This window comes from Artemia franciscana, chromosome 2, assembly GCF_032884065.1.
Source record: "Artemia franciscana chromosome 2, ASM3288406v1, whole genome shotgun sequence".
Taxonomy (NCBI): domain Eukaryota; kingdom Metazoa; phylum Arthropoda; class Branchiopoda; order Anostraca; family Artemiidae; genus Artemia; species Artemia franciscana.
Genome location: NC_088864.1, coordinates 21,344,391 through 21,359,231, shown reverse-complemented (window position 1 = coordinate 21,359,231; position 14,841 = coordinate 21,344,391). Strand labels below are relative to the sequence as shown.

Here is a 14,841-nt window from a genome sequence, read left to right as displayed (position 1 = left end):
TTTGAAGGCAGTATGAATTACATACCACACTATTAAAATTTGTAAAGACCATGCCTTAAAGCTTATAAATAGATTTGTATTATGGTAAATGTCTAGTCAGTATTGAGTTTTGAGAAGTATTGGAATAAATTAATCTTAAATGGTTTGAGAGAGAAGGAAACTATTTGTTACAGAAAACGAAATTTGCAGCAAACATTCACGCTTATCTGTTAGGATTCCAGCAATAGTTGCAATCTAATAAAAAAAAAGGACCACAGTCCATAGTAGGTTACCCAAAAATTTAAAAACGCGTTTAATAAAAAATGATCGTGAGAAAATATCGTAATGTGTAGCCGATTCAGGAACGGCACCTAATATTTTGATAAATCTTACTATAAAATATAATTCCATTCCTGACCAAGTTTTATATATTACATAACTACAACAGTTTCTTGTATTGCTTTCTTACCTTGTATTCTCATTGCTTTGTTAGTGAACACCATTATTTTTTCTCTTCATTTATAGGCTGGTGCTGATATTTCCATGATTGGTCAGTTTGGTGTTGGTTTCTATTCTGCATACCTTGTCGCTGACCGTGTTGTTGTCACTTCCAAGCACAACGACGATGAACAATATGTATGGGAATCTGCTGCTGGTGGTTCCTTCACCATTCGACCAGACAGTGGTGAGCCTCTTGGACGTGGAACCAAGATTGTACTTCATATGAAGGAAGACCAATTGGAATACCTTGAAGAAAAAAAAATTAAGGTTTGTCACTTAGTTTTGATAGTTAAAAGAAAAAGCTAGTCAATTGTTCTTTAGCCTGGGTTCAAACATCTTCGATCTGAGACAGAAAACAGTTTCACTGTATTGTATCTAGTTTTGTTGTGGTTTTATCTGAAGTTCATGCCTTAAAGTGGGGTTGAATTTGCATAGAATGGAACCTCATCTTTTTCAGAATGTGTTTCATCTCAAATACATGCTTCTGTTGTAGATGCATCACATTAATGCGCCACAATCCGAAATCAAGCTGTATGAATTCATGAATGAGCTATTGTTTCTTAGGAAAGCGATGCTGTTATCTAGTGGCTCTAACAAAATATAGTGATGTTACCTACACCAAACCATCTGAATAGCTTTCCTGAGGAACATCGAGTGTCACTTTTAACGTCAAATAGCGGTATTGTCAGTTGCATAACGGTCATCATAGCGGCGATGAACGGTTGTGGGAGTTCTGTGCGTATAGGGTGACTATTTTGTTTAAAACGATGATTGGAAACATGCTTTAGACGGGCAAAAACGATGACCAATTAATAAGCTTTGGAACAAATCTTGAAGCATAGCAGAATGTCAAATCAAAAGAGAATAGACAAATTCATAGAACAGTATAGAGATAAATCTTGAAAAACCAGCTACTAAATTGGAACTGTATAGTAAGGAAACACATTTTCCATTGTATAAATAATATAGATGTCAATGAACGATATTATACGAAAATCAAGTCATGTCTTATAATATAATAATCGATTAAAACAAATCAGTTATTTCACCTATACAGTCTGCTGCACTTTCTATTATAAAAAACATGGTTTTGTAAATAATTCTAAGTGCATAATCTAATAAATTGTGTTTTCTCCTACAGTTCGCATGCTTGCGTGAAAAAGATACATCAAATTTTAGGACTAGTTATATATAGCCAATATTTAAATTCACGGTTAGACTCAAAATTTAGGGTTGAGGCGAAATTTAGGTTAAAAATTATATACATGTTTGTATTTTATCTTTGTTTTGTAGCGTGTTTTCTTGTAATATGTTTTCGAATATCCGAAAAACTGAAAAAGAGCGAAACCAATGCAAGCATTTAAGCTTGAAAATTTTGTTCATCCAAATCAACTTAAAAAAGAAATTCACTTAAGTTGAACTGAAAGTTCGTCTGTAAAGTGGTTGCTCATTTCCTGCTTAGTATGGTTCTATTTTAAAGTATTTTGTCTTGATCTAGTTTCTTTTTTTATAGGAAATAGTTAAGAAACATTCTCAGTTTATTGGCTATCCAATTAAATTAGTCCTGGAAAAAGAACGTGAGAAGGAAGTTGAAGAAGCTGCAGAAGAGAAAAAGCAAGAAGAAGAAGACAAACCTAAGGTAATTTGTTTAGTTGACGCTACATTTCATTAGCTTTGAAAATGTGGCATATACTAAAAAGTTTAGTTCACCAGTAGTTAAAAAATATCTGAATTAAGCCTTCTATCTGGCTGATGTAGATCTTACCGAGATAAAAAAATATTTTAGACAATTTCTCATTGACAAATACTCTTTTTTTATTATCAAGAAATGATTTTTTGTCGAGTAAAGTTGAAATAATATGGAAAGACATGTTGGTCAATAAAATTTAAGTTAAGGAGAGGGAAATCTTCATCAGTTTGTATACTCGTAATTAACTAGCATATTTGCAGAAACTGAAATAAAAGAAGTTGCAGGTATTTGATTTATGCCTCACTCTTTATTTTTCCAAATGAATCACCTTAGGTCTCAAAAATCTATCGTTCTTTCCGTCACGTTTAAAATACTATAAATTTTATACATGTATCCTAGTTCAAATGAATTTAAAGTTTAGCAAAGTATTTCTTCATTCGAAGATATAATTAAAAGTCCCTCAGCTAATGTTGAGCATAAATAGTATGTTAGGCGCGAATACATCCCACTATCATTGATTATCACAGACAAGTGAAGTTTATAGTTTTGAAGTAACTCTCGAAAAATTTTTGCCAGCTTCGCATGCCTGTTATAGAGACAAGCTGTATTGACCTTACTTTTATGAGGCCATCAAGTCTTTTTTCTAACTTATTAAAAAAGTAACTGCGAGTTGATCTCTGTAATGAAGTTTCTGACAAGAATTTGATTGTAATTAAACTGTGTTAATGCACCATTTAGTCGTTTAACAAGTAGCCGTCCAAGAAGGAATGGCTCAGAAGCCGCTTGATCGCTTGAATCTTCACTTGACGATTTCCCATCAAGGAGAGCAGAATTTGAAGGTTCTGTTGGTTATGAAATCTTTAGTGTTTTGAATATTATATCCTGTTATCATTGATATATTTTTTTTTAGATACACTATTATGTTGTAGTTTCTAATTACCTTTCTTACCTTTCAAATTGATTATGAATTCATCTGATACACCAGATTCAAAGGCTCATTCTATACGGTTTTACAAATGCCGAAATTTGCCCTCTTGCACATCCTAGAATGATCTGACGGTACTTCATGGATTTTATTATTTAAGTCATGAAGCACGCCAGTAAAAATGTATCTGATTCTGGGATTTTGAAAATGCTAGCCAATCAGTACTTTTCAAACATTGGATTTCACTTTCTCCCATGAAAGTATTTGGATTGGACTGATACTAAAAATTAGCATTACCTGGATATAAGAATCAGTAGAATATTATTTTGAATCAAATGTTTCGTTGAGTTACAATTGTATTTGGCGAAAACTATTAGGTCTTGCGTAAAAAAGGTCAAAATTTGTGACAGTATTGTGTGGCTGTAATGTACTGACCCCACCTTTAATCTTAAAAATAATTTATATCATATAGATGGGCAATGAGCGTTCACTTTTTAAAATGTTAGCGAAACAACGGCTTGGCATATTCATATTCAATAATCATTATATTTCAGGTTGAAGATGTTGATGAGGAAGAGGAGAAGAAGAAGAAGAAAACTGTTAAAGAGAAATACATTGACGAAGAAGAGCTTAACAAAACCAAGCCCATTTGGACGAGGAACCCAGATGAAATCAGCCAGGAGGAATATGGTGAATTCTACAAGTCTCTCACTAATGACTGGGAAGATCACCTTGCTGTAAAGCATTTCTCAGTTGAGGGACAACTTGAATTCAGAGCTCTACTCTTCGTCCCAAGACGTGCCCCTTTTGACCTCTTTGAGAATAAGAAACAGAAGAACCATATTAAGCTTTATGTACGACGTGTTTTCATTATGGACAACTGTGAGGAGCTCATTCCTTACGCGTATAGTATCGAAAGCTCAGAATCAATCACGGACTCTTTTAATTTGTGCAGTAGATGTGTCCGCGGCGTTCGATTCGGTAATTCATTCAAAGTTAATTTTGAACCTGCTGCACCAAGGTGTGAACCCACATGTAGCGGCGTCCTATGGCACTGGTATTCGAGTAGCCTTATCCGTGTTAAGTTGAGTAGTGAATTCCTGTCGAAACCGATTAAGCTTCACCGGGGACTGCGTCAAGGGTCGGTTTTAAGCCCTGTACTCTTCAATTCACTAACCTCGTCGGTAACAAAAAAGATTAACGGTGGTTTTAACACTGAATGTATGGATGTGAGCCTACTGTGCTACGCCGACGACATATTACTGGTGAGCACATCGCTTTGTAACCTTCAAGCTAATATCGATCTCCTAAGTCGAGGTTATACTAATATTGGTCTGGTTATTAACCCTGCTAAAACAGAATTTCTTGTATTTGAACCCCCGCGTGCGCCGTCTGAAGTTGCCCGTCGCGAGGCTACCCGTGTTACCGTTGCAGGGCAAGTAGTACTTCCAAGCCGCAAGTTGAAGTACCTAGGTATCACATATGGAAGCGACCTCAGAAGCTCGCGTGCTCTTTTTGTTGACCAGGTTCTGTCGGGTTTTCGGTCTGGGTATGCTAAACTTGCAGCTCTGAAGTTTAAATTTAATAAGCATATTCTTGCTAGGTTGTATCGTGCCGTCGCTCTTCCCTTTGCTCACTACATCTCACCCGTTTGGCATTGGCTATCGAATTCGGATATGTTGCGAATCCGTTCAGGCTTTTGCAAATATTTAAAGTTTCTGCTTGGTCTGCCACTTTACCTCCGTAACACTGGTCTGCTAGAAAAGTATCATATACCTGATCCTGTTGAGTTCATGCCGAATTTTGAAAAACAAGCTCTCGTGAAACACAGGGCACTATTATTTGATTTCCCAGCGACTTTTTTGCTTGATAGTTGAAGTGTGATTTGTTTGTATTTAGTGATTATTATGTTCGGTTGATTTGTTTTCGTCTTTAATTTCTCTTTTCTTTTGTTTTGCTCCGCTTCTTCATGCTTCTTTTTTATAAGCGGGTTTGTAATAAATTATTATTATTATTATTCCCGATTACTTGAATTTCATCAAGGGCGTGGTCGACTCCGAAGATTTACCATTGAACATTTCCAGAGAGATGCTGCAGCAAAATAAGATTCTGAAGGTGATTTTCTTCTTGATTTTTTTCATGCAATCTTTGGTTTTTATGCCTATTATGGTATTATTTTTTTCTATTGAAATTGTAACCGGTTTAAACACAGTCTGGAGAATTATTTAGAGCGAGTAGCCTGCAGACATAAACTTCCAGTTAATAAATATGTAAAAAAAATACATGTAAGAAGTGCTAGAAATAATCTGTCCCTATACGATAAAATGAACACGGGTTGAAAAAGAGCAAGGGTTTTTTTTTAAGAAGAATCATGGTCTTGGTTTTAATTTTGTTTTAAACGAAATTCAATAGATGTACAACTTGCAAGGAAGTACAATCTTATCATAATCTTCGTACTGAAATAAGAATTAAAAATAAATTAAATAATAACTAGTATGTGAAGTAACTGTTCCAGCGAGACTATATCTTGCTCTAGAACCTAAGAAGTTTACATTCCGACAGTGAAAAGTAACATTATTTGTACTCGAATCTAGGACAAACTACCAAAACCAACAAACTCAATACTGACTGCCTCTTCCATAATCCTTTGCTTGTCTCGTTTACTTTAGTATTGTTCTTTACCTGCTATTTGTTGTTTAATACGAATCCATTCATACAAACAGAACAAATCCAAGGTTGCACCAAGAAACGGTTCAACCCCTAGTAAATAAATTTTAGGTCCAATAAATTCTTACAATTTTTTTTTGTTTTTTTTTTTTCTCAGAGAAATGAGCAGCATCTGCTTTATCAGCAGTTTAGGCGGAAGGATGTAGTAAATATATATAAAAAGAAAAACAGGTTAGGAAGAAATAGTAACATAAAAGCGTGTTCAAGCAGGGAATTTTTTTTGTCTGATAAATCAACGTCAAAAGCTAGCTTATTTTATATCTTTTTACTGACCTCCAGTCTTAAATAAACGTGACATCGATTTAAATAAGAAATATATGTGTGTAAAACTATATTATGGTAGTTTTCTGCACCTAACTTGTGACTACTGTAAAACTACTTAGATTTTAAAAAGCAGTTATATATATTTATATTAATTTACAGTCCTTAAATTCCTACTTTAGTTAACAGAACACCAATGTAAAACATGAACACAAAGGTAGAATAAAATAAGCGAGCGTTTTGGAATTTATGTTTATTTTGGATTACTTTGCTATTACTTCTTTACATTAAAAATGGGAGAGATACGGCAAAATTTTCTAATTCTCTTGTCTCCCCTTTGGCTTTTTTTCTGTTTTCTCTTGTGAAAGGCTGCATGCTTGGTATTCGACTGAATGAATTTTATTCTTCCAATTTGTTTCCACTTTATGCAAGAGGCCACTATTTTAAGGTTTCTGTTTCGAAGGCTTAAGATTTTGCCCTATCAAGGGGTACTAAACTAGAAAATATAACTTTACTTACAGTTTTTTCTTATTTAAGGCACTTCAGTAATAAAAATTTTGATTTTAGAAGTAGACATGCCCGTCAAGTCTTATTCTTTTTTAGGTTATCCGTAAGAACCTGGTTAAAAAATGTATTGAACTGTTCGAAGAAATCGCTGAAGATAAGGAAAACTACAAGAAGTTTTATGAACAGTTCGCAAAGAACCTGAAACTTGGCATCCACGAGGACTCAACCAACAGAAAGAAGCTTAGTGAACTCCTTCGTTATCACACAAGCGCATCTGGCGATGAAGTCTGCTCATTCAAGGACTACGTTTCTCGCATGAAGGAGAACCAAAAGCACATCTACTACATTACAGGTATTATTATGTTGAATGGGCTTTCCTGTGTTGCTGGTGCTGTCATATTTGTTTAGTGTATAATGGAATCCTTAAATTTTGAGAGGTTGAAAAACTCAAGGAAATTAATCTGGGCTTAGCTCTTAAAAATTAAGCAAATTCTTCGGTGTTCATGTAAATTCAAAGGTCTATCTCACCAAATTTTTCGCAATTTCGTCACGGAGCAAAAATACTGAAATTTGAGAAATGTCCTTAGGGTTTAATTAATAAAACATTTAATTATTTTTTTTTACCCTTCTTTTAATGAATGATGATAAAATTGTGTCGCGGGTGGTCTGGTTTTACCAACCATTTGTGGTGATGATTCCTTTAAGTGTTGCGTGTGGAAAAAACCTATTCAAACAATTGGGACAGTAAATGCTCAGTTTTAGTTGTGCAATGTGGAATACCTTGTTTGTTAGGTGACATTCCCCTCCTCTTTTCACTTCCCTGAAACAACATTGTTTTACGTAATATGAAAGTTATATAAACTGTGTGATTGCAGTCGATTTCTATTGTGATAGTTCTATTGTGTTTAGTTTTGCTATCAGTAAGTAAGTTCGCTGATTTATACACAAATACTGAATCTGGCGCTAGATTTTTTTCCAAATTGATTAGCTAATTGGCATCATAATTAAATATGAAGTTTGATAACAGGACTCCAAATAAAGGCGTTCTAACTGTCAATCTATTCTGATTTTTCTGAAGATTATTGTATTAAGAGGTGAATAAATGCTAATTATTGGTATTATATCATGGCATCCAAAAGTGGGATGTATTGTCTTTCTAAAATTGTTCCAAATTTTTCGCCGTAAAAATGAGAAACCGAAGCCTTGCAACGTATTTTTTTCATGTAACGGTTTTTGCATGAGAGATTCGTCCTTTCTTTCAGGGACTGAAACTGATATTTTGTCGTGTTGAAAAGAGTAGGGAAATCTGAATAAGATCTACAGCGACTTCAAATGATCCTTTTTTAGAAAGCGGTGGACTGATACTATTGCGGACATATTTTTTAATGTCATGTAGGCACGAAATATTGAAGGTTCATACTTGAATTGCCTTGACAAACTGATTCGATTACAGGTGAAAGCAAGGATGTTGTTGCACATTCAGTATTCGTTGAGCGCGTTCGTAAGCGAGGCCTTGAAGTTGTTTACATGGTTGATCCAATTGATGAATATGTTGTTCAACAGCTCAAAGAATATGATGGCAAGACTCTTGTCTCAGTTACCAAGGAAGGCTTGGAACTACCCGAAGATGAGGAAGAAGTCAAAAAGAGGGAGGAGGCCAAGACCAAATTTGAGAATCTTTGCAAGGTAAATAAATATTTTTATGTATAAATATTTTTTGTTGTACAAAGGCTTGGGGTGTAACGTAGCCTTTTCTTGGTGTCGTAATCTGGGGAGTGTCCCATTCCCTTTGATTAGAAACCTAAAAAAAATGGTGTTGACTTATTTGACACTTTAACTGCTTATTTGTGACAAAATACCTTAGTCAATAGAAAGACCATAACAGCTCTCGTGGGGGAGGTGGTTTTATTAAAGTGATAAACGTTAAGGATCAAGAAAATTAAATTATTTTAAACGCAGCCACTAGCGTTTTGGCTCAGATTCACGATCATTTCGGTATAATACATCACGATTTCAGATAAAGGGGCTTTGAGTCATGCAATAATAACAGTATGTTTAATTGTAGGGAAAAGTAGGATAAGTAGAAGGACTTACACCTGTGCTAAGTAGTAAACTTTCAGATTGAAAACAACTTCATCCGTCCTGCTGTATTAGTACATTTTTTTTTAGTTATTGCCTTTCTATCTCTATATGTTTGCTCCGCTTTTTGATTTGGTTATTAGTGGGTTAAAATTTAATATATAATAATCTATAATATCCATTAGAAACACGATTGAGAGAAGCTCCGCAATTTTGACCTAAACGCGGCAGGACAACTTCATTCCGAATTAGGGTTTTTGAAGTACTTATGTCTTGTATTTGCACAGCGGAAGAAACCTTCGAAAATGTTTTGGTTGTGTCGGGCTGATACTAGCATTCTTTCTTACAATCCAAATTTTTAAGGTCGTACAAAATTGTAGGAAGAAGCGATCGCTTTTTATTAGCCCGCGTTGAAATTTTTTGTCTCGTCTTGCTTATTTGTACGGTCTTATATTTCATCCCTGGACTTCTGAACTGGATTAGCTGCTTAAAAATTAAAATTACAGCAAACACGGCTGTAAATATTACTGTTAAAGGGTCGTGTTCGGTTCGCCAATCTAATATTTTAACCTTAGCCGATAAGAAATAGCTTCTTTCTTGCAAGTTATTGTTGTCATTATCTTTAATGGAGGGATGAGATTCAAATGATGTTAATTTGAAAGTAGTGGACCGATAAACGTGAGGACACTTATTCATACTGATGAATTAAACAGTATGGTAGAGTTATGTGGTTAATCTTCTTCTATTGTAACCTTGTTTCATTTTTTATAGGTCATCAAAGACATTCTTGATAAGCGTGTTGAGAAGGTCGTAGTTTCTAACCGTCTTGTGGAGTCACCTTGCTGTATTGTTACATCTCAGTATGGTTGGTCTGCTAACATGGAACGTATCATGAAGGCTCAGGCTCTCCGTGACACGTCCACAATGGGTTATATGGCTGCTAAGAAACACCTTGAAATCAACCCAGATCATCCCATTATGGAAACTCTTCGAGTCCGTGCAGATGCTGACAAGAACGATAAGTCCGTCAAAGATTTGGTCATGCTTCTCTTTGAAACATCTCTACTTTCTTCTGGCTTCTCGTTAGAAGACCCTCAAGTCCATGCTCAGAGAATTTATAGGTAATTCTTGTCATTTAGAAATTGTTATTTTAAGATTAACGTTAGTTCCTAGGATTTATCGTTTGCATTCAAATTTCAGGGAAGATCATGTTTAGGGGTTAACAATTCTCTAAAGGAGTACTGTAACCGTCCTGCAGCCACAGGTTAATTTTGGAGTAATGAGATCCAATTTAAAAACTGTTGGTTCAATTCTTCAAAATAAATTTATTGGCATGTAATATTCAGCTCATGGAACTAGCTTGGTTTTCAATGAAGTAATTTTGAATTTGCAAGCATAAATATAGAAGGAATAAGAAATAACAGGCCTGATAATGCTAGTGCAAGACGCTTGACTCTTGTCAGGAACACATTAGTAATTGCTGAAGACCATGGTTAGACCAAAGTGGGTTCTTATACAGTTTCTAATCAATTGGGGTCCTTTTAACAGCTGTTTTATAGTAAGCTGGCTTGTGATTTGTGTTGAGTATCAAAGGCGTAACCCTTGCTTGCACTGGCGGGACTTGATTTACTTAAGGTCTTTTATAGTCTGGTGGTAAAAATAACATGTTAACGTCAAAATAGAATGCTACGACGCTGAAGCGCAACTATCGTATTGACAGAGTGCAGCTGTCGCGAAATCTTTAGCTCGAACTCATTATTCTCTAACTCCGTAATCTTCCCAACGGTAGAAAGGATGTGATAATATTTGCAGGAGTTAAGACGCACATTGACATTACAGAAAATTTTTGGCATTAGGTCCTTGTAGGACCGACTGACTGTTATTTTTGATAGGAATAAAAGTTATACATAGTTCCAGGAACAATCTCAAATAGAAATCCGTTGTCTGATAAGAAACTTTTTACAATTAGAAACAAACAAGGGAAGACTATCCTAGCTTGGGAAAATTTTCTGAAAATCTCTTCTTCAGGCTATAATAAAAGAAGGATAGGCTGGTTTGGTCACTTATTAATGAAGGTTGTGAAAGATATTGCAGCATAAGTTATTCAAATTCGGGCTTTTTTGACGGATCAATCAGGCGGTAAACCTTACTGTCGGTCGTTCTCGATTGGGTGGGGGAGGTGGTGAAAAGAGGTGATAAAAAAGATTAAAGGGTATAGAGTATGAGAGGGAAGTAAAGAGTGTAAGCTTCTGAAAGATTATGGCTGAGGAGGAGTGAGTGTAGCTGTTGGCTTTGTGTGTATTTTGTTCTTGGGTAAACTGCTGATGATTGAAATATCTGAGGTAAATGACTTAAACTTCAGAAATAATGCGTAAAATTCATTAATAAATTTCTGTTGAAAACATTACTTCATTTCTATTTAACATTTTCATTGAAATCGGTACTTCAATAGAAATGTTCAAAGGCCAAAAGGAATCAGAAATAAAAACGCGAAATAAGGTATAACAATTAAAAAAGAAAGATGGATAATACAGAAATAATGAAACTATGACTTAAAATTTTAAACAACTAGTAAAGCAAGACCTAAAACTCAAATTTTAGCTTCAATCTAAATAATTGTCGCCTTTGGGATACTAATTAGATGATTAATCCTCGGGCCTTGGTGGATCAAATCCTTGATAGGCTGCGTTATAAAGATTTTAAATTTGTAGAAGCTTTAAATTGTATTGGTGTGAATGCAATTCAAAGGAATTTACTGTTAAATTCTTTATTCTATTTCGAACCAACGTTCTCTGATTTTAAATATATGTATATATCAATTTTCTAGGATGGTGAAGCTCGGTTTGGGGATCGATGAAGACGAGGCAGCCGCCGTACCAGAAGAGCCAATGCCTACTCTTGAAGATGATACTGCTGATGCATCAAGAATGGAAGAAGTTGATTAATAGCTTTATATGTTTCTAATTTAAATTTTTTCAAGATCTCTTAATTAAAGCGTTTTCCAGACATTTTAAATACATTGTTATTGCTTCTACTTTATTAATAAATCACCAGATTACGATCAACCTTAAGTTGTTATATGCGGATGTATAATATTGGCTTCATTAGTTGGTAGTGGTTAGTCCCCTCCCCCCTAGACAGGGCCAGTTTCTGAAGTACTAGTCCAATGAAAGGTGGGACCCTCAAAAGCTTTACCTGTCGGTATAATGGAAAATCACAAACTACAAAAAACGTCCTTAACTTCTGAAATTGATTTTTCATATTCGGTGGAAAATCCTTAGCTTTTATTTACAATTTTCTAGTTAAGTTAATCATTATCACAGGTTGCGACGACCTATCTTGTTGCCTTAGGTCTTGCAGGTTGTCTCTACTAAGGCTAGAAGAGACTTGGGGAAGCTCATGAACTTGAAGTAAATTGTATGAAATTCACGTATGTGGCATCTAAATTGAGTTCATAAAATCCGTACGCCTTTTGTTTAACCTTAAATAGAGCTAGAAATAGTAAAAATATTTGGCTGTTGAATTTCAACTAAATTCAATATTGAAAACGTATGGATCTTGTAATTCAGCTCTTCTATATACTTTTGAATAAAATTATACAGACGAATGTGCCTAGGTCTCACTTTGATTGAAATTGCATTGACAGCAAATCGAGAATAAGTTCTGCTTCGCAAGGGATCCTGCGTTCAAGAAACGTCCTTAGGAAACTCATCAAATAGAGTAGATAAGCATAGCTACAAGAGCTGATTGTATCTCACAAAAAACTATGTCGTACTGTACGAAGAGAACAGGAAACCATTTTAAATTCGTAGAAATTGTGCGTGATTAGGAGGTATTGTCCTTCAACGTCAAATTGTACTCATTATGTAAAACTTCATAATTATGTGGTATGCCTCAGATTTCAAATGAAATCGTCCATATGACGGAATATTTCGCTTCGTCATAATATAAATATGATAGAGGAATTTTTTCAATTAACTATAGTTATTCTTAGTGGAGTTGGACATGAAAAAAAACACCTCCTAAGTTGCAGTTTGCAGCTAAATAATTTTAAAACCATTTGGCTTACGACATGACTGGTCTCCCTTCGGTCTAATATATTGGATAGCCACTGTAAATGCCGCTGTCAGGCCCAAGCTAGTTTTTAACAGGAGCTAAGTTTTTCTTTGGCAGCGGGATTTCAAGTCAATCCGTTAAAAAAAGCTTGTCTTCAGGTAGAATTTGATTTGTTTGTTTTGGATCAGGTAGAAAATTTCGCATTTCCGACTGGAATTTTTTTTTTTATAATACAAATCACTGTTCATCAGTGGTAAGAGCTTGCTATTGGTACTCTTTTTAAGATATAAATTAATTCATGATATTTTTAGATTATTAAATATTCTGTAATAATAAAAAATTTGTTTTCACTCAGTCATACCGGTTGGATTTCATATAACGACCTTGCTTTGTCATTTTCACCCGATGGCCTACCAATCTCCTCTCAAAAGTGCATCCAACCTGCAAGAGGAAAGTTTAATTGTTGGGAGGGATTTGTGATACCTTATTTTGTTTTTAGTTTACTATTACCTCCGATACGGATCCATGCTTTATAAACTGGTGTTCACATGCCGGAAGAAACGTGTGGCCATATATTAACGTAGTCAAGACAGCTACTATTACATTGAAACATTAGAGTTTTTAGCAATATATCCTTAGGGAGACCATTGCAAATAGAGGTGCAGTGTGTACAAAACTTTTTTGAAGCCCTCAGTGTGACTTGGCTCCTTTTTTTGGCAATTCAAGTACACCATGTTTGCTTGTTTGCTGCATCGGCCTCGGAAATAACGACCAAAGTAGAGACACTGTTGAAGGGGGGCGTATTCGATATGCTTACAGAAAATATCCTTTGAGACCGCGTCAAATATATGATTGAAAGGTTGTAAACCCTACCAATTGACGCTAAAACTCGCCCTTGAAAAGCTATTTAGGATCATTTGTGTAAGAATTCAGTAGCCCCGGCAAAACAGGCATCGACATTCTAGAATAGGCCAAATGCATAACTTACACAGGGGGTTGTCTCTAAGGAATATTTTTCTCTCGACAGTAACGTTCTTGAAACAACTCTCCAGTCATCATCTTAAAGCCTACCAGCATAATAACTACTTGTCACGCAAATCTCGATAGGGCTCTGAGGATGCCGTAGACTTTCTTAGCATAGATCAATTTCCAACTGGAGTTGGACTGGAGTTTTGAATTTAAAAAATAGGGAATAGTCGTGGGAAAAGTCAAAGTCATGGCCAATTGTAGAAAAAAGCCAAGACAGATTGTTGAATTAAGTGGGCAGCCCAGTCAAGGGTTAATTTTATCCCTTTGATTGCCGTTGTTACTGTCTGCCATTTATGCTACACCTTTCCGTGCATGTGTGTCCCTTCACAAATGCCGAACTAGAGTCGTACCTGTTGGAGGTTCTCGCTGGGGAACACACGCAGGTTGACTACGGGTTGACTTACTTGAAAATTTTCCTCTCATGGCTATCACTCGACAATGCTGAACTAGAGTCAACCCTCATGCTAATTCACGCTGGGTTGGGTTCAACCTGTTGGAGGTTCTCTCTCAGGTTAATTCACGGTCGAGGAAGGGGGAAGCAGCATATTGACAAATTTGGCAATCTATTTACAACTCCAAGTCGGCTCCAGGATCAGAAATTTCCTCTGAATAACGTGAAGGTGGAGGCATAGGATGATGGTTAAGTTGGAACTTGTCTTTGGCTAGTAAAACAACTTTTTACCACAGCTACTTTTTATGCGTCGATTTCCCTCTGTCTAATCAGTCTCGAACGAGAGTATATAAGATGTCGCCGTGAGTTTTGTGTTTGCAATCAACAGATCAAGCTTCTCAGTCTGAAGCTTTTCTGCAAGAGCCTTCGTCTTAAAAAGGACTTGACATATGATCATAAGCATCTGAATAAAATCAAAGCAAGTAAGGTGGCAATCCAGAAGTTGGTCTTCATCTTTCATTATATTGTACTCGCTCTGTACTATTAGCTCTTTGAGCACTTCCACAGTAGCGTCAAAGCTGGTTCACAACTCTGTCAAACTTTCTGACCTATGCTGCCAACTTTTCATTCTTAAGCTTCAGTGTCGGTTGTAAGCAATAACTCGTGTCATTCGACCCGTAAAGAAGGTATAGAGTT

General features: G+C 35.6%; 1 protein-coding gene across 1 annotated transcript in view; it reads left to right on the top strand.

The window, feature by feature from the left end:
* LOC136038597 (heat shock protein 83-like) overlaps nt 1-11,734 on the top strand; it is a 17,859-nt gene extending 6,125 nt beyond the window's left edge. The window contains exons 3-10 of the mRNA XM_065721806.1: nt 505-747; nt 1,994-2,119; nt 3,650-3,985; nt 5,109-5,210; nt 6,687-6,942; nt 8,044-8,276; nt 9,441-9,790; nt 11,497-11,734. Of these exons, the coding sequence (XP_065577878.1) occupies nt 505-747; nt 1,994-2,119; nt 3,650-3,985; nt 5,109-5,210; nt 6,687-6,942; nt 8,044-8,276; nt 9,441-9,790; nt 11,497-11,614 (1,764 nt within the window). The 3' untranslated portion in view covers nt 11,615-11,734. The remainder of the gene's footprint in view (nt 1-504; nt 748-1,993; nt 2,120-3,649; nt 3,986-5,108; nt 5,211-6,686; nt 6,943-8,043; nt 8,277-9,440; nt 9,791-11,496) is intronic.
* Nucleotides 11,735-14,841: the final 3,107 nt, after the last annotated feature.